General features: G+C 45.4%; 1 protein-coding gene across 1 annotated transcript in view; it reads right to left on the reverse strand.

The window, feature by feature from the left end:
• JAM2 (junctional adhesion molecule 2) overlaps window positions 1-22,384 on the reverse strand; it is a 113,011-nt gene extending 90,627 nt beyond the window's left edge. The window contains exon 1 of the mRNA XM_040423212.1: window positions 22,203-22,384. Coding sequence (XP_040279146.1) covers window positions 22,203-22,254 — 52 coding nt within the window. The 5' untranslated portion in view covers window positions 22,255-22,384. The remainder of the gene's footprint in view (window positions 1-22,202) is intronic.
• Between the last annotated feature and the right edge of the window lie 3,617 nt (window positions 22,385-26,001).

Below are 26,001 nucleotides of genomic sequence, written 5' to 3' on the forward strand. Positions count from 1 at the left end.
TTTCCCTTTCCACTATTGAGATCCGTCATAGGATCCCAATAGCGGGGAAAACACTTCAGTTTTGCCCCCATTCATAGTCAATGGGGACAAAACTGAACTGAACGAAACTGAATGCACCAGAATGCATTCTTTTCCGTTTGGTTGCGTCCCAATCGTGAACAGAATCACGCTGCAAGCAGCATTTTTCTGTCCACGATGTGGTGCGGAGCAAGACGGATCCGTCATGACTTGCAATGTAAGTGGACAGATACGTTTTCTCTGACAATAGAAAATTGATTTGTACCCCCATTGACTTTCAATGGAGTTCATGATGGATCCGTCTTTGCTATTTTAAAGGTAATACAAACAGATCCGTTCATAACTGATGCAAACGGTTGTATTATCATGATGGAAGCGTTTTTGCTGATCCATTACTGATCCAGCAAAAACGCTGGTATCAAAGTAGCCTAACCCAAATTTATCCACTCATGGACATGTTTAATTTATTTTAATATTTATTTTTAGGAATTGATTTTCTTTCAGTTTTTAAAAGGGAATTTTTTAAATTTAAAATTACAAAAATATTTTGGGATTGTTTGTGAAGTTTATTGCCCATATGTTAATCTTTGACGAACTCCACGGCATGTACGGAAGATCATGTTTATCAGTTGTTAGCGACTGGAACAACATTGCTATCGATGATCGTTTAGTGCTACTTGGGTCGTTCCATATTAGAACATCTAACAATACTGTAACCCGCTCCTCCTGTGGTTCCAAGTGTGGGCAAAAGGACAAGACATTCCCAGCAGGAGATCAGTGAGAACACACTACATTTCACTGACATTTTCTATAGTGTCCAAGGAAACACATTCCCATTGAGTGCCCTCCTTTACAGGCTTAAAAAGGGGACAATAGAAAAGCCCAATCAGCCATTCATCCCCTTGTTAAGAGGCACGACCAGGGGGATTCTGGGAATTGTGAGCAAACACACTAAACATAAGCGACAAGTTCCATAATGACCTCCCAGAGACTTTTCCACCCTTTCCTGGACAGAGTAACGTGAACACAAAACAAGGTGGGATCAATTCACAAAATATGAACTGGAAAAGTAAAGGAATCTGAAATGTACGTACTTAATGTTTAATTTTATTATACTTTATATGTAGACTTAATTAGTTAATTTAATTTTGTGATTTATTTTTCTATTCAAAAAGCAAGAAACATTTTTTAGATGGAGTATTTTTACTATTTTGTGTGTATATAATATATATATATATATATATATATATATATATATATATATATATATATATATATATAGTGGGGTTTCGCTCTGGTAGATCGGGTAAGCGGGCGCAGTACAGAGGCAAAATACAAGTTCTTAACTCAAAACGTCAGTGTTTATTCACACTTGAGGTAATTGCACAAAACAGCACGTAAGTTTGCAGTCTTGGTGATAATTCACACACAATGGAAAGTTCATATAACACAAGTCACCTTGCTGGCAGTTCTGCCTCCAGTAGTCCACAGCAGGCTTTAGAGGGCCTGTTTCCCCAGCGTGCGGCTCTCAGCCCTCCAGCCCAGCACAAAGCCTCAGATCCCAGAAACATCTCTGCTGAGCCCAGCTGGCTATTTAAGGACAGCCAGGTGCTGCCAAAACCCGGACCAGCACTTAAACTGTGGTCCGGTATTTGACCTCACCTGGCTGGAAACCAGACCAGCCGCACATGCTGGGAGGAAAACTCACTGTGTCACTATATATATTAATGCAAATTTTTTATATATATATATATATATATATATATATATATATATATTTTATATACACACACAATGTATATTAATATAAATCAATATTTTGTGTTGTATGTAATTATTATTATTATATTTTAAATAAAATCTTTCACAAAGTCATACTGTGTGGTATCTACCATTTGTGACATCATTTACACATTTTTTCTTTTTGGATCTGTCAGGAGGGAGGGGGGGAGGGGGGGGTGATGGTCGCCTCAAAAATGCTGTAATTAAAAACTAAATATGCAGCCACTAAACCCAGAGCGGGACATAATGAGGTTGAGACTGGCTGTAGTGTTCTTCAAAAGGGGGACAGACATGTAATCCAGAAGTATCCCTGCCCCCATACATATTAGTGAATGACATGAGCAGCTGGTCTTAAGCTGAACTTTGAAAACCTGACTTTAGGTTCATTGACAGATGGGAAACCTGAAATATGTCAGAAATGTCTTTTTATATAAACTCTCTATAAAACAAGCAAAAAAAAAGAACAAAAACTGCTTACGAATATCATCTTATGAGTCTCTTTAGGCCTCCACATGTAGGCCCTGATTTATCATACCTTCACTCCAGAATTCTGACATCAAAAAGTCGCAAAAATTAAGCGCTTGTGCAAACATTTGCGCTATTTTACACTCACTCACTGCATTTTTTCACCACTCACTCCAGTTTTGTAATAAGTGTGGAAAAGTGAGTGTTGTGAGATATGTTAATGAATTTTACTCGAGATTTATCATAGCGACTTTTTAAAAAATTTGCAAAATAGTCGCAGTCTCACTCCAGGAGGAGGGTGGGGTAGGAAAACTGGAGCAGCTTCTCTAGACAGAAGTGTTAGGTTTAAGGACAAGCCAAATTTATCAAGCAACGCGAGACATTTGATAATGTTAAAAGGGTTATCCATGTGCCGAGCCCCTCACCGGTAATATACTTACCCGGCTCCCCGTGCCGCTCCTGGTCCCACCACCTCTGCTGCTGCTTCTCCGGTGTCGGGGGGGAGCAGCCAATGGCAGGCGACGCATCGTGGGTGACGCTAGGGAGGCCCGTCCCCCTCTGCTATTGGATGCTTCCCCCCCATTTCATCCGTGTACAGGGAGAAGCAGCAGCAACGGTGGTGGGACCAGGAGCGGCGCCGGGAGTGGGGTAAGTATATTACCTGTGAGGGGCCCGGCATATGGGGAGGCTTGAGAACTTGGATAACCCCTTTAAGAAACTCGAGCAAAACTGACTTCAAATATTCTCTTCATGATAAATTCCCCCCCCATAAACTTTGCTTGGCCATCTCTATGCGTATTGGTCCCATGCACACCTGACTGTCCACTTTTTCCCTCCAAATTCCATGTTGAAGACTCCAAAGCACCGGAGATAAAAAAAAAAAATGTTTTATTCAAGTCACATTAAAAGTGACATTTTGGCACAAAAAGGCTTGAAAAAGGCCCTGAGCGGCCAAACGTTGACATGACTTAAATAAAGAGTATTAGTTGATCTCCGCTGCCTTGGATTTTTCTATGATAAATTTTTCTGTAATATTAGACCAAAAAAACGCTAGCAAAAAAAAATAAGTCAGCTTTTACAAATAGAATGTTTTTGTATGTATTTTTTGGCAATTTTTTTCAAACAATGCCCTTTTAAACAGGAAACTATGTGCACCCCCTTCCAGATGTCACTACGTTTATAGATATCTATTTTTTTTTTTTTTTTAAAGTGACAAAAAAAACTATGCAAAACATTATTTAAAAAAAACGTAGGATACATTCACACATGCGTTTTTTTTTTTTTTTTCTTCATGCGGGGACAAAAAAACAAAAACAAAAAACAATGAATCTCTATGCATCATAACCACTGCACATGAGGCAAAGAACGCCCTAACCAGTTTTGCCTTAGTAAATGACCCTCCAATAAATCTTAACCACTTCCCATCTGGGCCCTTTGCCCCCTTCCTGACCAGGCCAAATTTAGCAAAACTGACATATCTCACTTTATGTGGTAATAACTTTGGAACGCCTTTATTTATCCAAGTCATTCAGAGATTGTTTTCTCGTGACACATTGTACTTCATGATAGTCATAAATTTGAGTCAAAATATTTCACCTTTATTTATGAAAAAATCCCAAATTTACCCAAAAATTTGAAAAATTCGCAATTTTCTAAATTTCAATTTCTCTGCTTTTAAAACAGAAAGTGATACCTCATAAAATATTTATTATTTAACATTCCCCATATGTCTACTTTATGTTGGCATCATTTTGGAAATGTCATTTTATTTTTTTAGGACGTTAGAAGGCTTAGAAGTTTAGAAGGAATTCTTCAAATTTTTAAGAAAATTGCCAAAATCCACTTTATAAGGACCAGTTCAGGTCTGAAGTCACTTTGTGGGGCCTACATAGTGGATACCCCCATAAATGACCCCATTGTAGAAACTACACCCCTCAAGGTATTCAAAACCGATTTTACAAACTTTGTTAACCCTTTAGGCGTTCCACAAGAATTAAAGGAAAATGGAGATCAAATTTTTAAATTTCACTTTTTTGGCAGATTTTCCATTTTAATCAATTTTTTTCTTTAACACATCGATGGTTAACAGCCAAACAAAACTCAATATTTATTACCCAGATTCTGCGGTTTACAGAAACACCCCACATGTGGTCATAAACTACTGTATGGGCACACGGCAGGGCGCAGAAGAAAAGGAACTCCACATGGTTTTTAGATGCCATGTCCCATTTGAAGCCCCCTGATGCACCCTTACAGTAGAAACTCCCAAGAAGTGACCCCATTTTGGAAACTAGGGGATAAGGTGCCAGTTTTATTAGTACTATTTTTGGGTACATATGATTTTTTGATCATTCATTATAACACTTTATGGGGCAAGGTGACCAAAAAATTGGTTGTTTTAGCACAGTTTCTATTTATTTATTTTTACGGTGTTCACCTGAGGGGTTCAGTCAAGTGACATTTTTATAGAGCAGATTGTTACGGACGTGGCGATACCTAATATGTATACTTTTTCTCATTTATTAAAGTTTTACACAATAATAGCATTTTTGAAACAAAAAAATTATATTTTAATGTGTCCATGTTCTGAGAGCTATAGTTTTTTTATTTTTTGAGAGATTTTCTTATGTAGGGGCTCATTTTTTGCGGGATGAGGTGACGGTTTTATTGGTACTATTTTGTGGGACATACGCATTTTTGATCACTTGGTGTTGCACCTTTTGTGATGCAAGGTGACAAAAATTGCTTGTTTTGACACAGTTTTTTTTTTTTTTTTTTACGGTGTTCACCCGAGGGGTTAGGTCATGTGATATTTTTATAGAGCTGGTTTTTACAGACGCGGCAATACCTAATATGTATACTTTTTTTTATTTGTTTCACTTTAACACAATAATAGCATTTTTGAAACCAAAAAAATGATGTTTTAGTGTCTCCATGTTCTAAGAGCTATAGTTTTTTTATTTTTTAAGAGATTTTCTTATGTAGGGGCTCATTTTTTGAGGGATGAGGTGACGGTTTTATTGGTACTATTTTGTGGGACATACGCATTTTTGATCACTTGGTGTTGCACCTTTTGTGATGCAAGGTGACAAAAATTGCTTGTTTTGACACAGTTTTTTTTTTTTTTTTTTACGGTGTTCACCCGAGGGGTTAGGTCATGTGATATTTTTATAGAGCTGGTTTTTACAGACGCGGCAATACCTAATATGTATACTTTTTTTTATTTGTTTCACTTTAACACAATAATAGCATTTTTGAAACCAAAAAAATGATGTTTTAGTGTCTCCATGTTCTAAGAGCTATAGTTTTTTTATTTTTTAAGAGATTTTCTTATGTAGGGGCTCATTTTTTGCGGGATGAGGTGACGGTTTTATTGGTACTATTTTGTGGGACATACGCGTTTTTGATCACTTGGTGTTGCACCTTTTGTGATGCAAGGTGACAAAAATTGCTTGTTTTGACCGTTTTTTTTTTTTTTTTTTACGGTGTTCACATGATACTTTTATAGAGCTGGTTTTTACGGACGCGGCGATACCTAATATGTCTATTTTATTTTATTTTTTCTATTTTTAATTTTTTTTTTTTATTCCTTACTTGGGAACTTTTTTTTTTTTTACATGTGAAACTTTATTTTATTTTATTTTTTCAACCCTTTATTTTTTTTTATTTTTTTTACACTTTTCGTCCCCCATAAGGTCATACAAGACCTCTGGGGGACATTTACTTCACTTTTTCTTTTTTTTTTCACTGTTGATTTCTCCTGTAACTGGGGCTGACATAGTAGCCCCAGTTACAGGACAAATGCACCCCTATAGAGGCTGTACAGCAGCAATCCTGCGCTGTACAGCCTCACAGCAGGGCTGATCGAGGTCTCTGAGAGACCTCACACAGCTCCTGCACACTCCGGTCACGGCGGTCACATGACCGCCGGGCCGGAACAGGAAGCGATGTGCGCTTCCTTCTCTGCAGACACAGCGCTCGGTGAGCGCTGTGTCTGCAGCGATCGTGAAGGCAGGGACACCTGGGCACTGTCCCTGCCTTGTCTTAGGGTTGCCCTGCTGTCACTGACAGCGGGCAACCCGATCAGCAGCTGCACGATTAGCGTGCAGCTGCTATTTCTGACAGGACGTTCTAAAACGTGCTGTCAGAAATAGACGTCCACCCATAGGACGTTTATATCCTATGGGCGGACGTGAGGCGGTTAAAGTGGAACAGAGCAGTGACGAGAACGTTTTTGCTGTAGCAAGCCGTCTCCCAGCCATAGATACAGTGGGATGCGAAAGTTTGGGCAACCTTGTTAATCGTCATGATTTTCCTGTATAAATCGTTGGTTGTTACAATAAAAAATGTCAGTTAAATATATCATATAGGAGACACACACAGTGATATTTGAGAAGTGAAATGAAGTTCATTGGATTTACAGAAAGTGTGCTATAATTGTTTAAACAAAATTAGGCAGGTGCATAAATTTGGGCACTGTTGTCATTTTATTGATTGCAAAACCTTTAGAACTAATTATTGGAACTCAAATTGGCTTGGTAAGCTCAGTGACCCCTGACCTACATCCACAGGTGAATCCAATTATGAGAAAGAGTATTTAAGGGGGTCAATTGTAAGTTTCCCTCCTCTTTTAATTTTCTCTGAAGAGTAGCAACATGGGGGTCTCAAAACAACTCTCAAATGACCTGAAGACAAAGATTGTTCACCATCATGGTTTAGGGGAAGGATACAGAAAGCTGTCTCAGAGATTTCAGCTGTCTGTTTCCACAGTTAGGAACATATTGAGGAGATGGAAGACCACAGGCTCAGTCCAAGTTAAGGCTCGAAGTGGCAGACCAAGAAAAATCTCGGATAGACAGAAGCAACGAATGGTGAGAACAGTCAGAGTCAACCCACAGACCAGCACCAAAGACCTACAACATCATCTTGCTGCAGATGGAGTCACTGTGCATCGTTCAACCATTCGGCGCACTTTACACAAGGAGATGCTGTATGCGAGAGTGATGCAGAGGAAACCTTTTTCGCCGCCCACAGCACAAAAAGTGCCGCTTGAGGTGGGCGAAAGCACATTTGGACAAGCCAGCTTCATTTTGGAATAAGGTGCTGTGGACTGATGAAACTAAAGTTGAGTTATTTGGTCATAACAATGGGCGTTATGCATGGAGGAAAAAGAACACAGCATTCCAAGAAAAACACCTGCTACCTACAGTAAAATATGGTGGTGGTTCCATCATGCTGTGGGGCGGTGTGGCCAGTGCAGGGACTGGGAATCTTGTCAAAGTTGAGGGACGCATGGATTCCACTCAGTATCAGCAGATTCTGGAGACCAATGTCCAGGAATCAGTGACAAAGCTGAAGCTGCGCCGGGGCTGGATCTTTCAACAAGACAACGACCCTAAACACTGCTCAAAATCCACTAAGGCATTTATGCAGAGGAACAAGTACAACGTTCTGGAATGGCCATCTCAGTCCCCAGACCTGAATATCATTGAAAATCTGTGGTGTGACTTAAAGAGAGCTGTCCATGCTCGGAAGCCATCAAACCTGAATGAACTAAAGATGTTTTGTAAAGAGGAATGGTCCAAAATACCTTCAACCCGAATCCAGACTCTCATTGGAACCTACAGGAAGCGTTTAGAGGCTGTAATTTCTGCGAAAGGAGGATCTACTAAATATTGATTTCATTTCTTTTTTGTGGTGTCCAAATTTATGCACCTGACTAATTTTGTTTAAACAATTATAGCACTTTCTGTAAATCTAATAAACTTCATTTCACTTCTCAAATATCACTGTGTGTGTCTCCTATATGATATATTTAACTGACATTTTTTATCGTAACAACCAACGATTTATACAGGAAAATCATGACGATTAACAAGGTTGCCCAAACTTTCGCATCCCACTGTATCTATGGAGCTGTAAATCTGCTTCAGGAAGACCTGAATTCACAAAAGACAAGTGCAATGGGGGAGATTTATCAAAACTGGTGTAAAAGGAAAACTGGCTTAGTTGCCATTAGCAACCAATCAGATTCCTCCTTTCATTTCTCAGAGCCCCTTTGAAAAATGAAAGGAGGAATCTGATTTAGGGGTGCACCGAAATGAAAATTCTGGTCCGAAACCGAAACCGAAAATTCAGGATGCCCTTGACCGAAAACCGAAACCGAAACCAAAACTGCCTTTTTGCCCAAATACTTTTAAAATACTTTTTTTTTTAATGATTGGCGCTGTTATGGAGAGGGGGATCTGTGGGTGGCGCTGTTATGGAGAGGGGGATCTGTGGGTGGCGCTGTTATGGAGAGGGGGATCTGTGGGTGGCGCTGTTATGGAGAGGGGGATCTGTGGGTGGCTCTGTTATGGAGAGGGGGATCTGTGGGTGGCTCTGTTATGGAGAGGGGGATCTGTGGGTGGCTCTGTTATGGAGAGGGGGATCTGTGGGTGGCTCTGTTATGGAGAGGGGGATCTGTGGGTGGCGCTGTTATGGAGAGGGGGATCTGTGGGTGGCGCTGTTATGGAGAGGGGGATCTGTGGGTGGCTCTGTTATGGAGAGGGGGATCTGTGGGTGGCGCTGTTATGGAGAGGGGGATCTGTGGGTGGCTCTGTTAGGGAGAGGGGGATCTGTGGGTGGCTCTGTTATGGAGAGGGGGATCTGTGGGTGGCTCTGTTATGGAGAGGGGGATCTGTGGGTGGCGCTGTTATGGAGAGGGGGATCTGTGGGTGGCGCTGTTATGGAGAGGGGGATCTGTGGGTGGCGCTGTTATGGAGAGGGGGATCTGTGGGTGGCTCTGTTATGGAGAGGGGGATCTGTGGGTGGCGCTGTTATGGAGAGGGGGATCTGTGGGTGGCGCTGTTATGGAGAGGGGGATCTGTGGGTGGCGCTGTTATGGAGAGGGGGATCTGTGGGTGGCGCTGTTATGGAGAGGGGGATCTGTGGGTGGCGCTGTTATGGAGAGGGGGATCTGTGGGTGGCACTGTTATGGAGGGGGGGATATGTGCACTGTTATGGGCATAACAGTGCACAGATCCCTTTCCCCATAACAGTGCACAGATCCCCCCTCCCCATAGCAGTGCCATAGACCGATCCCCCTACCCATAACAGCCCCGGCCCTGCTGCTCACAGCAGACTAATCACTCACTGCATCTTTATTTTACCTTACAATCGTGACGCTCCAGTAACAACTCTGCAGGCAGAGCGGAGGGCGGCGTAACGTCACTTACTCACGTGACGCACCTGCTCCGCCCACTTTATGAATGAAGGAGGCGGAGCAGGCGCGTCACGTGAGTAAGTGACGTTACGCCGCCCTCCGCTCTGCCTGCAGAGTTTTTACTGGAACGTCACGATTGTAAGGTAAAATAAAGATGCAGTAAACCGCCCGCCCGCAGATGGTGGGTGACAAATCCCACACCCCATATTTTCGGCCGATATGTAACAATATCGGCCGAAATGGATTAGGTACATTTTCGGCCGATATTTTCGGCTGCCGAAATTTCGGTGCACCCCTAATCTGATTGGTTGCTAGGGGCAACTAAGCCAGTTTTCCTTTACACCAGTTTTGATAAATCTCCCCCAATATGTTCATGCGACTGAGGCCTAAGGGCCATTCCTTTTCCAAACTTATTGCTTCTGCACCGGAAGGAAAACAATATATATCATGGTGTGATGGTATTATTAATATATTTTTAATGAGCTCATTGTTCCACACAAAATCGAGGAGATTTATGAAAACTGGTGTAAGGTAGAACTGGCTTAGTTGCCCCTAGCAACCAATCAGATTCCACCTTTCATTTTTCAAAGGGGCTCTGAGAAATGAAAGGAGGAATCTGATTGGTTGCTAGGGGCACCTAAGCCATTTTCCTTGACACCAGTTTTGCGTATGCAGCAAGTCATTTCTCATCTCCTGTCTTACTACCGACATCTAGTCATTAAACAATACTGTACGGATCGCACATATCACACACCACCGCCTGGCAATTTTGTTCCTGTGACATTTTTGTGGTCCACGTGACATAATTCGTCAGCACTTAGTCATCCCCCTTCGGAATGTGCCACACGCTGTACATGGGAACACTGCTGAGCGTGAGTCTCCACGGGCGGCCACCTGTCCACCACCGGTGTCAGGCTCCTCTCTTGGCCCAGTCTGACAGGCCGGCAAGACATATGTTTGCAGCGAGGAACTATAAAAACACTGCCACCCCCCTACTTATCCCCAAAAATGTATAACTAATTCTCAGGAATTTAAACCATGTCCTACTCAGTATCTGTAGACGGACGCGATCACAAAGTGGTCGGGAAACCAGGAATTCTTTATATAAAATCAACTCTCATCTTCATTGTCGCTTTACTAGGGTCAAATTCAGAATCTTGGTGGATTTATTTTTGCACCACAAAATTGTGTTGACCTGCTTCTTATTTACAGAGATGTAGCAGAGCTGTGTTTGTCACTTGAGTTTCTGACTCCCAGAAATAAGGTTAATTTATTAATAAATTGGATGCATCTTAGGCCCCCTTTGACACAAGCGAGTTTTCCACGCGGGTGCAATGCGTGACGTGAACGCATAGCACCCGCACTTAATCCTGACCCATTCATTTCAATAAGGGCTTGTTCACACTAATGTTTTTTGTGTTCCGTATACGGGCTGTGTTTTAAGTTCCGTATACGGAACCATTAATTTCTATGGGTCCGCAAATAAACAGAATGTACTCCGTGAGCATTCCGTTTCCGTATGTCCGCATTCCCGTTCCGCTACATTTTGAGTCTTGTCCTATTGTCCGCAAATCACGTTCCGTGGCTCCATTCAAGTCAATGGGTCCGTAAAATGGGTCCGCATTTGTTCCGTGGATTTTGCGGAACGGGTGCAGATCCATTCATTTTCAATGGGGCCGGAATGTGCTTTCCACATCCACAATTGCGGATCCGCACTTCCGCATCCGTGCTTCCGTTTCCGCCAAAAAATAGAACATGTCCTATTCTTGTCCGCAATTGCGGACAAGATTAGGCATTTTCTATTATAGTGCCGGCCATGTGCGGTCTGGCAATGCACATTGCTAGTGTCCGTGTTTTGCGGATCCTCAGAACACTTACAAACGTGTGAATGGACCCCAAGTCTGTGTACAGGAGCGTTTTTTTTTCACGCATAGCGTGAAAAACGCAGCATGTTCTTTATTCTGCAATTTTTTACGCAGCCCTGGCCCCCTAGAAGTGAATGGGGCTTCAGTGAAAAACGCATTGCATCCGCAAGCAAGTGCGGATGCAATGCGTTTTTAACTGATGGTTACTAAGGCCCCTTTCACACAGGCGAGTGTTCCGTGCGGGTGCAATGCGTGATGTGAAGGGGGCTGCATAAAAATCGCAAGCAAGCGCGGATGCGGTGCGATTTTCACACATGGTTGCTAGGAGATAATGTTGGTAAATAGGGATGAGCAACCCCGGACCCCATTAAAGTCAGTTCACTGTATTATTTTCCCTTCTAAAATGGTTATAAGTGAAAATAATAGCATTCTTAATACAGAATGCTTAGTAAAATGTCCATTGAGGGGTTAAAAAATAAAATAAACTCACCTCATCCACATGATCGCGCAGCCGGCATAGTCTTCTTTCTTCTTCCCGCAGGACCTGCAAAAGGACCTGTGCTGACACCGGTGACGTCAGCGCAGGTCCTGCTAAATGAAGATAAAAGGTCCTTGACGGTCCTTTTGCAGGTCCTGCAGGAAGAAGAAAGATGACGATGCCGGCTGTGCGATCAAGTGGATGAGGCGAGTTTATTATTTTTATTTAACCCCTCAATGGATATTTTACTAAGCATTCTGTATTAAGAATGATATTATAAAATCAACAGAACACCGAACCCAAACCCGAACTTCAGTGAAGAGGTCCGGGTTCGGGTACAATATTCTGTTTTTTTTCACGCGCGTGCAAAACGCATTGCACTCGCGCGGAAGAAACTGAACAACGGAACGCAATCGCAGACAAAACTGACTGAAATTGCGTGCCTACTCGCGCGGGTTTGCCGCAACGCATCCGGACAAAATCCGTGACGCCCGTGTGAAAGAGGCCTAAAAGATGTTGTTTGTAAACCTTCAGTTTTTTATCACGCGCGTGAAAAACGCATTCAAACGCATTGCACCCGCGCGGAAAAAAATAACTGTACAACTGAACGCAATCGCAGACAAAACTGACTGAACTCGCTTGCAAAATGGTGCGAGTTTCACTGAACGCACCCTGAACGCATCCGGACCTAATCCGTCACGCTCGTGTGAAAGACGCCTTACAATGGCGCAGGCCAGCCTTGATAAATGCCTCTCATTTATCACCACGGGTCAAATTGAGCTTTGTCTTCACATTTGTCTATTTGTGTAAAAGTAAATAAATTTAGCATTGGCCAAACTTTCACATTCTGACTTATTTTCACCGGCCACAGCTACGGCAGGTGGAAAGAAGAATGCACCATTTTTTGGGACTTTCCCCATGATAAATCAGGCTAAAAACCAAGGTGCTTCATAGGAACAGCTGGATTTCAGAAGCTTAGCAGGCATAACAAATACCCTTGGCCTGTCGCAGACTATGGATAGGGGCTCATGCACACGACCGTATGGCTCGTCCGCATCCAATCCCTTTTTTTGGAAGATCGGATGTGGACCCATTCATTTCAACGGGGCCGCAAAAGATAAGGACAGCACACGGTGTGCTGTTCGCATCCGACCATGTCCTATTCTTTTCCGTATTGTGGACAAGGATAGGACAAAAATGGACCAAACACAGATGCCAGCCGAGTTGTGTCAGTGATTTTTCACGGACCCTTAGACTTCAATGGTCTGCATCACGGACCAACGTATTGCAGGTCTCCGATTTTTGCAGTGACCCACGGCCACAAAACCACCTATGTGTGAACAAACACATTAAAATCAATGGATACGTATGCTGTCCGTGGAAATTGTGTATGGCATACGTCAGTGAAAGACAGAGATGTGAACCAGGCCTAAGACAGAATGACATCACTTGAAGCTCCAGGGCCCCAATTCAAAATCTCTAAGGGCCCTTTCACACGGGCGAGATTTCCGCACGGGTGCAATTCGTGAGGTGAACGCATTGCACCCGCACTGAATCCCGACCCATTCATTTCTATGGGGCTGTGCACATGAGCGGTGATTTTCACACATCACTTGTGCGTTGCATGAAAATCGCAGCATGCTCCTCTTTGTGCGTTTTTCACGTAACGCAGGCCCCATAGAAGTGAATGGGGTTGCGTGAAAATCGCAAGCATCCGCAAGCAAGTGCGGATGCGGTGCGATTTTCACGCACGGTTGCTAGGTGGCGATCGGGATGGGGACCCGATCATTATTATTTTCCCTTATAACATGGTTATAAGGGAAAATAATAGCATTCTGAATACAGAATGCATAGTACAATAGGGCTGGAGGGGTTAATTTTTATTTATTTTTAACTCACCTTAATCCACTTGTTTGCACAGCCGGCATCTCTTCTGTCTTGTTCTGTGAGGAATAGGACCTTTGATGACGTCACTACGCTCCTCACATGGTCCATCACATGATTTTTACCATGGTGATGGATCATGTGACGGACCGTGTGATGAGCGCAGTGACGTCATCAAAGGTCCTATTCCTCACAGATGAAGACAGAAGAGATGCCGGCTGCGCGAACAAGTGGATTAAGGTGAGTTAAATAATTTTTTATTTTTTTTTTAACCCCTCCAGCCCTATTGTACGATGCATTCTGTATTAAGAATGCTATTATTTTCCCTTATAACCATGTTATAAGGGAAAATAATACAATCTACACAACCTTGAACCCAAACCTGAACTTCTGTAAAGAAGTTCGGGTCTGGGTACCACAGTCAGTTTTTTAGCACACGCGTGCAAAACACATTGCACACGCGCGATAAAAACTGAACAACCGAACGCAATCGCAGTCAAAACTGACTGCAATTGCGTACCTACTCGCACGGGTTTGCCGCAATGCACCGGGACGCATCCGGACCTAACCGGACACGCTCGTCTGCAAGGGGCCTAAGGGTATTTTCACATCTGCAGCAGCTGACCCGACAAGCTTTTCTGGCATGGAACGGCCTGCTAGATTTCACCAGATCTGGCACTGCCGGATTCTACAGTTCACCGCCAGATCTCCATTGACTGAAATGGGATCTGAACAGTTTTTGCCCAGCATGCCGGACATGTGAACATAACCGAAGGGCTAATGCACACGAACGTATCTTGCTTCCATGTCCAATCACTTTGCGGATAGGATGCACAGCCATTCATTTCAATGGGTCCGAAAAAAATGCAAAATTTAGCCCTTCACCATTGTCTTCAATGGGCACACGGCTAAAATCTGCTTCAAAAGAAGTAACATGCCACAAATCAACATTGGAAAATTAAAACCCGCCACCATGTACAAATTGAAGTCAATGGGAAGCTATGGTTGGAGTTTTGATCGCAGATTCCACGGTGAAAAACGTCCGTCTCCGGAATCTACTGCACATTTTAATCGTGTGAACATAGCCTTACTGCAGGGGTCCGCTATCTAGAATGAATGTAAGCAGGAGGGTAAGGCCCCTTTCACACGGGCGAGAATTCCGTGCGGGTGCAATGCGTGAGGTGAACGCATTGCGCCCGCACTGAATCCGGACCCATTCACTTCGATGGGGCTGTTCAGATGAGCGGCGATTTTCACGCATCACTTGTCCGTTGCGTGAAAATCGCAGCAGGTTCTATATTCTGCGTTTTTCACGCAACGCAGGCCCCATAGAAATGCAAGTGCGGATGGATGCGGTGCGATTTTCACGCATGGTTGCTAGGAAATGATGTAAGTAAATGGATAAAAGTCAATTTACTGTATTATTTTCCCTTATAACATGGTTAATAAAGGAAAATAATAGCATTCTGAATACAGAATACTTACTAAAATGTGGCTTTAGGGGGTTAAAAAAAAGAAAAAATGAACTCACCTCATCCTGTTGTTCGTGCAGCCGGCATCGTCCTCTCTCTTCTTCTTTCAGGACCTGCCAAAGGACCTTTGATGATGTAATCGCGCTCACCACGTGATGAGCATGGTGACGTCAAAGGTTCTTGGGCAGGTCCGGAAAGAAGACGATGCCGGCTGCGCGAACAACAGGATGAAGGGAGTTAATTTTTATTTATTTTTTTAACCCCTAACGCCACATTTTAGTAAGTATTCAGTATTAAGAATGCTATTATTTTCCATTATAACCCTGTTATAAGGGAAAATAATAAAATCTACACAACACCGAACCCAAACCCGAACTTCAGTGAAGTAGTCCGGGTTCGGGTCTGGGTACCACAGTCAGTTTTTGATCACGTGCGTGCTAAACGCATTGCACCCGCGTGATAAAAACTAAACATTGGAACGCAATCGCAGTCAAAACTGACTGAAATTGCGTACCTACTCGCACGATTTTCCCTGATCGCAGATGCAACGCACCCGGACCTAATCCGGACACGCTCGTCTGCAAGGGGCCTAAGTGACTTTATGGATAAATTAACACCGGTTTGCTCCAAATGTGCAGTTTTATTGAAGTTTTCGCAGACAACGCTGTGGCGGCCATTCCTTTCCCCTCTGATGTAGTCACATTCTTTATGAATAATTCTGCCCATGAAGCAGCGGTGGTATCGGCCACCCTCTCACCATACAGCTGGCCGCAGCTTTCTCGCTCTCTTATATGTGATCCTAAAAATGCTGTTTAGAAATGTGACCCCCCCCCCCACCCCCAGCTTAACACCGTCTGCAGGATTCCAATCCATGGAATGAAACCGTCCCAAATAACGAGCCGCAGGTTGTCGCAGACGCACTGCACATGTCATCCCCGCAGAGACAACTGCTCCCTGCGCTCGTCCCATTGTCACCTTGGTGTATTTCAATCATTTGAGGAATGCGGAATGCCGAGCGTTTCACATGTGGTTTGTCTGGTAGCGGAGGTAAGTATGTGACCGGTGCTGAGATGGGAGAGCGCCCATTTATTTTTACCCGGCAGCCACCCGTGGTGCGGGGGGGGGGTTTTAAAAACCAGTGACAAGGCAGTTCTCAGATATTCCGACTCGTTCTATCCAGAATCTGTATAAGGGCTCACGCACATGGCCGTTGTTTTTGTCAAAAAATGCGGATTGGAAGCGGGCCCATTCATTTTGGGCCCGCGAAAAATGCAGACAACACACCGTGCGCATCCGTATGTCCGTTCCTCAGTACCCCAAAAAAATAGAACATATTACAGACAAGGATAGGACAGTTCTATAAGACCTCTTTTTCCGTTTTCTTTCCATTTTTTTGCATTTCGTATACGGAACCATTCATTTCAATGGGTCCGCAAAAAAACGGAATGTACTCCGTATGCATTCCTTTTCCGTTCAAAGATAAAACATGTCCTATTATTGCCCACAAATCACGTTCTGTGGCTCCATTCAAGTCAATGGGGCTGTAAAAAACAACGGAACGGATACGGAATGCATCCGTATCCGTTCCATTTTTGCGGAACAATCTATTGAAAAGGTTATGCCCAGCCCAATTTTTCTATGTAATTACTGTATGCTTCCGTTTCCAATCCGCAAAAAACTGAAACCAAACGGAAAAACTGAAGGGCAAAACGGAACGGAAACACTACTGAAACAAAAAACGGACTGCAAAACGCTGAAAAAGCCATACGGTCGTGTGCAAGAGGCCTAAGGTTGTGGACCCACAATTTTGCAGGACGCAAAAACGGTTACAGCCATGTGCATGAGCCTTATGACTGGTCAACAGAGACACAACGCCACGCCTAACCTTGTGGAAAATGGGGCTCTGGTCGCTATATGCATAATACATGTGTGCCATACAATGGTCACACGGTATTACCATTCAATACCCAAATAATATCACCATATAATTCCTAAGTAATGTCTCCATGCAGTATCACAATATTACTGCCATATAGTGCCAACATAACACTACCATATATTTCCCACACAATAATACCACTCAGTATCCAAACAGTACTAACATACAGTGGCAACATAGCACTATATATATATATCCCACACAATACTGCCAGTGTACAAATAACACCACCATACCATTCCTAAGTAACATCTCCATACAGTATCCAAATATTACTACCATATAGTGCCCATATGACATATTTCCCACACAATGCTGCTATTGAGTACAGTTATTAAAGGAGCTGTCCACCTGTTAATACTGATGATCTATCGTCCCGATGGGTCATCGATTACTGATCGGCGAGGGTCCGACACCTAGGACCCCCGTGCTCCCCTGCTGTCGAGGCGTAGTGAGAAGACCAGGAAGCGTCACTCGCATGGAGCGCCGCCTCCTCGTCTCACAGCTAATCGTCGGGTGTCACGGGTGTCGGACCCCCGCAGATCAGATATTGATGACCTATCCCGACGATAGGCAATTGGACAATCCCTTTGATACCATATAATGCCTACACAGCACTGTTGTATATCCCTCCCAGTACCGCCATTCAGTTCCCAAATAAAACTGCCAAAACTGGACAACAGGCTAATTGAAAACTCCCTGGTGGTCTAGGGCAGTGAAAGGGTTAGCAGGAAAGTCGCTGATGACATGATCCACTCTCAGGAAATGTTCACATGACTAAAATCCACAGCAGAAAAAACAGTAGCAGATCAGCAGGTTGTTTTTTTTGGCGGCAGATTTGTAACTTGGTGGCGGTTTTAGGCCACGTTCACGTCTCCGGTAAACATATCTGGCAGAGAACAGCATGCCAGAGTTCACCGGATCTGGCATAGTCGGATACTGCTGTTCACCGCCATACCCCATAATCCAGGGATCAGCAACCTTCAGCACTCCAGCTGCTGTGAAACTACAACTCCCAGCATGCACACTTATTCAGCTGAAACTCCCATAGAAGTGAAAGGAGCATTCTGGGAGTTGTAGTTTCAGAACAGCTGAGTGGTCGCCGATTCCTGCCATAGACTAGAATGGGATCCGGCCGCTTTCCGGCATAAGTACAAGAAATGCATCAAAATACGGTCGTACGCATGAGGCCTTAGGCTATGTCCGTGTGGTGGTCCGCACTCCATGGATCCACAAAATACGGACACCTTCCATGTGCAATCAGCAATTTCTCACTCCCATTACTAGAAATGACGATACGGAAGACCCCTTTTCAGTGGGTGGTGGTCTCTCTGTATCTACCATAAGACACATGATACATACTACTGCTGGTCTCGGACGTCCCCTGTCCCCACCCGACAAGCGCTGTATTGTGCCACTTTATACGCCCGTTTCCTGTGACCCTGATGATTTCATTTCTATGTATCAGGCTTTTCACCACGTGAGTCGGCTCAAGGTTTATCTGCGATGGGGGGCGGTGGGAGCCAGTTTACTGGACTACACATCAGGGACTATAGAAGGAACCCGCGATGCTGCAGCAGCTCGGACTACAGATACGTGCCAAGCTAAGCTGGCGCGGACTTCTCCGGGCAGCGTTCCCTGCCAGGCTGCATTTCTCCAGAAATAACATCATTTTGAGCAGCGTACGGCAATAGGATCCAAGACGCTGACACCAGGACGGCGCTTTATCACCCAAGTCATGAATCAAGATATAGAACCAAGCACTTAGTATAATGGACGCCTGGCGCATTTAACCCCTTCACTTCACTGTATTTTAGATCAGCCTGGACAAAGGCCGGTTTTAAGACAAGTTTATTACAGGCACATTGATGTGACCATATTACGGATGAGCGTCCCGGCCTGGCTGCGGCTGCGCTCGCTCCGAGGCCTCATGCACACGACCGTCGTTTCGGTTCACGCCTGATCCGCACTCTTTGCGGATCCAATCATTTGTACGGGTCTGCCAAAAATCCATGTCATCCACGGGCTGCCTGCATCTGTGTGGACGTTCCGAAAATTAAAGAACATGTGCTGTTATTGTCCGTTTTGAGGGCAAGAATGGCTGAGGAAAATGCGGCTTGAACAGGGAATGTACCCGTATTTTGCAGATCTGCGGTTTTCCGACCGCTAAACGGATACGGTTGTGTGCATAGATCCCAAGGATGCTGCGAGTTCATGTCAGCCGACCCGGGGACACTCGCCCATAATATACTCCTCTGAACCAGCCTCATGGAAAAAGTTTCAGGTTCCAGCAACTTGGAACTGGGTCTTAGGTGCCTAAAAACTATTGCAAAATGTTCTACATTGATTTCAATGGGAAAACCACGTGTTAATTTAGGCAAGGGGCTACACGGCGACACCTGTCGTGGCCGGATCGCTGAGTAGCGGTGATTTTGTAGAAATGAATGGGATCGCTGCGACAGTCGCATGAAATCCAACACGGCTGGATATCTTGCGACTGCCGTGGCGATCCCATTCATTTCTACAAAATCACCGCTACTCAGCGATCCGGGCCACGACAGGTGTCGCGTGACCAGTGTCGCCGTGTAGCCCTTGCCTTGCACAGCGAGTTTTTTTATGCTCTCGATTTTAAAAACTGCAGAGTGGAAAAAAGAAGTGACGAGCGGAATCTGCACTGAACCCTTGCCCAAACTTCCTATTACAATAGGCAGCATAAAAAACCGCGTCGGAGTAAAAACAGCTGGCATTCGACTACTGGGCGTTATGTATATGACCCCATACATGATGCCACAGGTGACAACTTACATAACTCCCCAAGAGTATATCACTTACGGCTCTTGCATACGGCCGTAGCTGTTTTTGTGGTCCACAAATTGCGTATCCGAAAAGCACAGATACTGACCGTTCTAATACAGACAAGAATAGGACATGTTGTATTTTTTCCGGGTGCCGCGGATCAGACATATGGATGCGGACAGCACACGGTGTTGCATCTTTTTCGACCCCATTTAAGTGAATGGAGATCAGATGCAGAATAAAACTATGGTCGTGTGCACGAGCCCAAAGGCTACTTTCCCATCTGTGGTATTGTGATCCGGCCGCCAGTTCCATCAGAGAATGCCGGGAATCAGACGGACGCAAACCGCAGTGTGCAGCGTTTTCTGTCCGGCCAATTTTCTGCATTTTTGCCAGATTGCAGCCGGATCTCTGCCGGACCCCATTCCAGTTGCATCCGTCAATGCCCGGTCCGGAGAAGTACGGCAGGCTGTTCACTGCCTAAAGCCTCTTGCACACGAACGTGTGCTGCCCGTGCCCGTCTGCAGTCTGCAATGCACGGGCACTGACCGTGGGCCAGCTGCATGCGGATCACAATCCCATTCACTTAAATGGGGTCCGCGATCCGTCCGTTCCACAAAAAGATAGGACAAGTTCTCTTTTTGCGGAACGGAAGCACGGAACGGAACACCACAGAAGCACTCCGCAGTGCTTCCGTTCCGTGGTTCCATTCCATTCTGCACCGCATGTCCTACCTTTAGCCGTATCTTGCAAACTGTGGATCCATTCAAGTCCAACCCACCATTTGCGGTCCGCAATACGGGCACGGAGCCCTTGTGTTCATGTGAATGAGCCCTAACACCACTGTCTATTGGAGCAAGGCGAAGCAAAAAAGAATTCAGAAACTCAATTTGCACAAAAAAATTAAATCTAAAATCCCATCCTGCAACTTGAGCCCCTTTGGTTAGTGAATGGCAGACAGGTGCTGTCCGTGGTCTCCACTGACTTCCCTGCGAGTCTTCCCACATCAGCGGGTACATGGCGACACCACGGAAGCATGCACTGTTCCCTCACACACATTACAGTCTGTGGGTCCGTGAAAACCACGGACAGGACGCCGATGCCATCCGCGGTCCATGGTCTTCACAGATCATTGCTAGAACATGTTCTGGAAATTCCGTTTTTAGGGTACTTTCACACTAGAGTTTTTCTTTTCCGGTATTGAGTTCTGTCACAGGGGCTCAATACCGGAAAAAAACGCTTCAGTTTTGTCCTAATGCATTCTGAATAGAGAGCATTCCGTTCAGGACGCATCAGTTCCGTCCCTCTTATGTTTTTTGGCCGGAGAAAATACAGCAGCATGCTGCAGTTCTCTCTCCGGCCAAAATTCCGGAACACTTGCTGGAATGCCGGATCCGGCATTAATTTCCATTGAAATGTATTAGTGCCGGATCCGGTACAAAGTGCATGTGCAGACCTTTAAAAATGTAAAAAAAATAAATAAATACCGGATCCGTTTTTCCAGATGACACCGGAGAGACGGATCCGGTATTTCAATGCATTTGTCAGACGGATCCGGAAACAAATGCTATCCGTTTGCATACGGATTTCCGGATCCGGCAGGCAGTTCCGGCAACGGACCCGGCTGCCGGAATCCTCTAACGCAAGTGTAAAAGTACCCTTAGCCTAGCCAGTGTCCGCGGACACAGAGGGCAGAAAACGGACACACGGACCAAACACGGATCCTTCACAGACATCAACATGGCTCAAGCACCTAAAAATGGGCAGGGGGGTTTACTACCAACCCCCTATCCTGTCCACCATGGCTGGCTCCTGAAGAACACGCCACCACCGTGACTTCACCACAACTTTGTGCAATGCCCCCACGCCATCTAAATAAGACTGGCACGTAGGAGGGCACCGAGAAGCCCAGCGTGCCAACCTCTGGGGCGTCCCTCAAAATGAAGCCGAGAGAATCTCACTTATTGTAGGACCTGGTCAATGCTGGTAGTGTTAACCCCTTCTCCTCCGCCGCTGTCTATACCACCTCCCCTGGCATCCGTTTATTTCCAGTATGACCCCACACAAGGGCAGCAGAACACAATAGGATGGAAGATTGTGGTGATGATGAATTGTTTCCACATGTCTCCAGGACAAGTGGAGGGGACACATTGTAGCCACCTCTGCCCTTGTGGTGCCAGTCCTCCTCCCCCCCAGCAGGACAATGGCAGGAGCACAAAGCAGAGAGAGAGGGACCTGTCCACAACTGGCAAAGTGAGGGAAGCCCTGCAAAATGGAGAGAGAAACCCCAGAAACTTACAGCAAAGAGCCGCAAAGTGACCCAGGAACAGGAGCCCAGCCGGGAGCCGCATCTTCTCCGGAGGAATAAGTGAGGACAGAGCAGCAGCAGAGAGTTCACATCCAGGGCAGCGGCGGCCACAACTGAGGGCAGAGGAGCCGGCGCCGCGGCGTATAGCGGGAGGAGGTGGGAGCCGCAGGAAGCGCCGCAGCGCCCTCTACTGGCGGCCGACTCCACAAGTGTCAGCTGGAAGCACAGCGGCTTGTGCCAGTAGGGCTGTAACCCCTTCATCGCCCAAGCACAGCTTCACCAGTCCATAGAACACAATGGAGGAGTTTACAGAGGTCTACAGTATGCGTAGAAAATCCGCAAGAAATCTGCGCCAAAACTGCACAGAAATCCACACTATATTTTTTTGTAGATTTGACACAGGTTTTCGGCAGAGCCCTGGTTTCGACCTTCCATTGCAAAGGGTGAAATCCGCACAAATAAGGCTGGGGCTACAGGACGACATCTATGGTGTTGCACTGCGACATAGGAAAGGCTGCAACTGTCGCAAAAAATCCATCCAGGGCGAATTTTTGTGCGCCGGTCGTGTCGCAGCATGTCGCAGTGTGACACCGTAAACTAGCGTTACAAATTATGTTGCGCAAGTTGCAACACCTGTAGCCCTAGCCTGAACCAACGCTGCCAGGGGCGGATTGGCCATAGACCTTGCAGGGTAATCTCCCGGTGGGCCGATACCCAGGGGGCCGCCTGAGCCCTCCTCACAGCCGCCACTGGACGGTTTTGGGGATGTATTTTATGGCAGCATTTTGTGTTGGACTGCGGTATTTGGCTCTGTTGCAGACATCCCAACCTGCAAAAACTCATTTCAGGGAGGTTTTCCTTTTTTTTTCTTTCACGAACTTTTTATTACATTTTCCAGACATCTGCAGTATCAGCACACTCTGCTCTATGGTGTGGAGGACGGGGCTCATTACCCTGCCCCAAATTATCCTATTTATGTATATGATTAAAGGGATTCTGTCACCACCTATAAGCCCTGTGAGCTAAACATCTGCTCATGTCCAGGGCAGCATTCTGATTTCTAAGGTGGCCTTATAACAGCTATTTGTGGCTTTATTCTGCGGAAAAACAGGTTTTACTAACCTGTCAATCATTGAATTAAGGTGCCCAAGCAGGGGAGGTCTGTGGATGCATGGTGCCCGGCCGCACGCATCGCCGTTCGTGCCCAGTGCCGCCTTCTACTCCTCAGTGCCGCCTCTCCCTTCCTCCCCCTCCTCCCGCTTTGAGATCCCGCGCGTGCGCACAGGCTCAGCCTGATGCGCCGTTGCGGACTGCTGGCATCGGCTTCTTCTTGCACTGTGCGCACGCGCCGAGAAAGGGACACACTGCTACAGGTTGCCGGAAAGGTTTACTGCGAGTAAACTAGAGATGGGAAGTTCGGATCTTTCACATGAATCGGTTCATTCGCTGAGCTGACAAGAAGCAAGTGAACCGAAGCTTAGGTTGCACAATGCGCATGCGCGGATGCTTGGATTCACTTGCTTACTCGCTGAGTCGGCTCTTGGTCTGAGTCAGGAAGTTTATTCTTTAAAACCCTGTGGGTAATTATCTACCCCACTGTAGGAAAAAAACAAGCATCCAGGGGGGTGAATTTAACACTGGGGTAAATAATATAATTAAAATGAAGGGTTAAATGTGTAAATGTATTTTAAAAAAAATACATCTCTCTCAATAGCTACTGAATGAGACAGAAGGAGGGATGTCTTTAACATATAGATCTCCTTGAGAAGCCAATTTGACCCTAAAGGGTTAATTCAACCTGTAATGTAAACTCTGTCCTGTCACTTCTCTTATCTCTGCTCTGCTATCAGTAAACCTTTCCGGGATATATTGTGTCAGGGAGCCGCTATCTAATAGCGGGAGACTCCCTGAACCTCCGGGAGACTTGAGATCCCTGCTGTTGCGGTGGTATAATGGGCCACAATGTGGTATCGCCGGCCCCGCCTTCCATCGATTTGGACCCGACTTAGAAAACGGGGCCACTTTTAGTATTTTTTTCCGGGGCCACTTTAAGTTCCCCGTCCGCCCCCCTTAAGATCCACACAGCAGGTCAATTACCGCACCTGAGAAGAAAAGCAAAGTGCGCAGGAGACTTGTCTAATCTCATACACTTCGCTGGTACCGGATTAGGGCTTTTCCGCTGTGTTTCCGATTCTGTTCCGTTTTTCCGTTCCGTTTTTTTTCCGTATGGCATATCCAGTATACAGTAATTACATAGATAAAATTGGGCTGGGCATAACATTTTCAATAGATGGTTCCGCAAAAAACGGAATGGAAATGGAAAAATCACATAACATGGCGGCCATCTGTGTTTGGTCTCTTTGTGTCCTATTCTTGTGCACAATATGGAAAAGAATACGACATGTTCTATCTTTCTTGCAGGACCGCCGAACAGACGTGCGGAAGCGAAATGTATAGGTCCGCATCTGATCTTCAAAAATAATGGATCGGAACGACACGGAAAAGGAAATACATTCGTGTGCATGAGCCCTTACGCTGTGTTTGCGTGCATAATCCATAGGGACCCACAGCAAAATAAGGTGGGGCCCCAACAATTAGTGTTAGGGCTCATTCAGACGGCCGTATGCTGTCCGCAAAAATGCGGATCCGTTTTTTTGCAGATTAGATGCTGTCCTATTCAGTTCTATGGGGCCCTTTTCTTCCATTGCACGGCTCAGCAAAAAAATGAAACATGTCCTATACTTGTCAGTGAAAATCAGGACATGGCCCTATTATAGTCTATGGATCAGCAAAAAAACGGAACATGCTGAACTGTCCGCATAAAAACAGATCCGCATTTTTGCGGACAGCATACGGCCGTCTGAATGAGCCCTAAGGAAATGAAAGCAGCGGCATAGGTGGCAGTAGTGTATGTATAATAGCACCATAGATCAGAGAGCCCACATTATAGCAAAAAGCCGCCATATTGTTATTCCCCACAAGAAGCCACAATGTTCTTGCATTTGATTGGACCCCCCATATAATGCGCCAAAAGGAATACTCCACTGCACCTAGCGCACCTGCTTCGATTTTCCAGCTTAAAGGGGTATTCCGGTTGGTTGAAGCTATCCCCTAATGCTGGGACGCCCGAGATCACAAAAATAGGGTCCCCGTACCCCCTGCAGCTCCCCTGACATGACCGGATCGGCTGGTCACGCATATGTGCAACCACTCCCTTTGTTTCTATGGGATTTCCGGAGATAAGTGAGCCCTGTACTCGGCAATTTCTGGATGGAGCGGCCAAGTGCATTTGTTCATTTAAGGGGGGGCTGCAGGGGTTATGGGGCTCCCGTTCTCGTGATTATTGGGGGTCCCTTCGGTAGGACCCCCACCGATCTAATAGTTATTCCCTATCCTGTGGATAACTTAATCTAACCGGAATACCCCTTTAAGTTCATTGCTTTAAGGGCTCATGTGTGCTGGCACTGACCCCCTTTAGCCATACGGCCTTCACTGCTGAACGGAGAATACCTGATGGAGCCTGCCGTGCATGAAATCCGAGGTGTGTGGAGGTACAGTATGGGGCTCGTGCTCCTCGAACCACGGTAAAACTAAGTTAACCCCTATAATGACCCCCCCCCTGGTGCCCTCAGTATATATAATTTTCCCCGGCAATTTAAAGGCATTATCCAACCACTATAATGCCCCCCAAAATGCCCAGGCCCTCATACTGGTTATACTTACCCCGCTCCCCGGCATCTGCGACGCTTCTGATGCCCGCGCAGGCAGCGCTGCATTGCGCAGATCAAAA

The sequence above is a fragment of the Bufo bufo genome, chromosome 3 (assembly GCF_905171765.1).
Source record: "Bufo bufo chromosome 3, aBufBuf1.1, whole genome shotgun sequence".
In the NCBI taxonomy this organism is placed as follows: domain Eukaryota; kingdom Metazoa; phylum Chordata; class Amphibia; order Anura; family Bufonidae; genus Bufo; species Bufo bufo.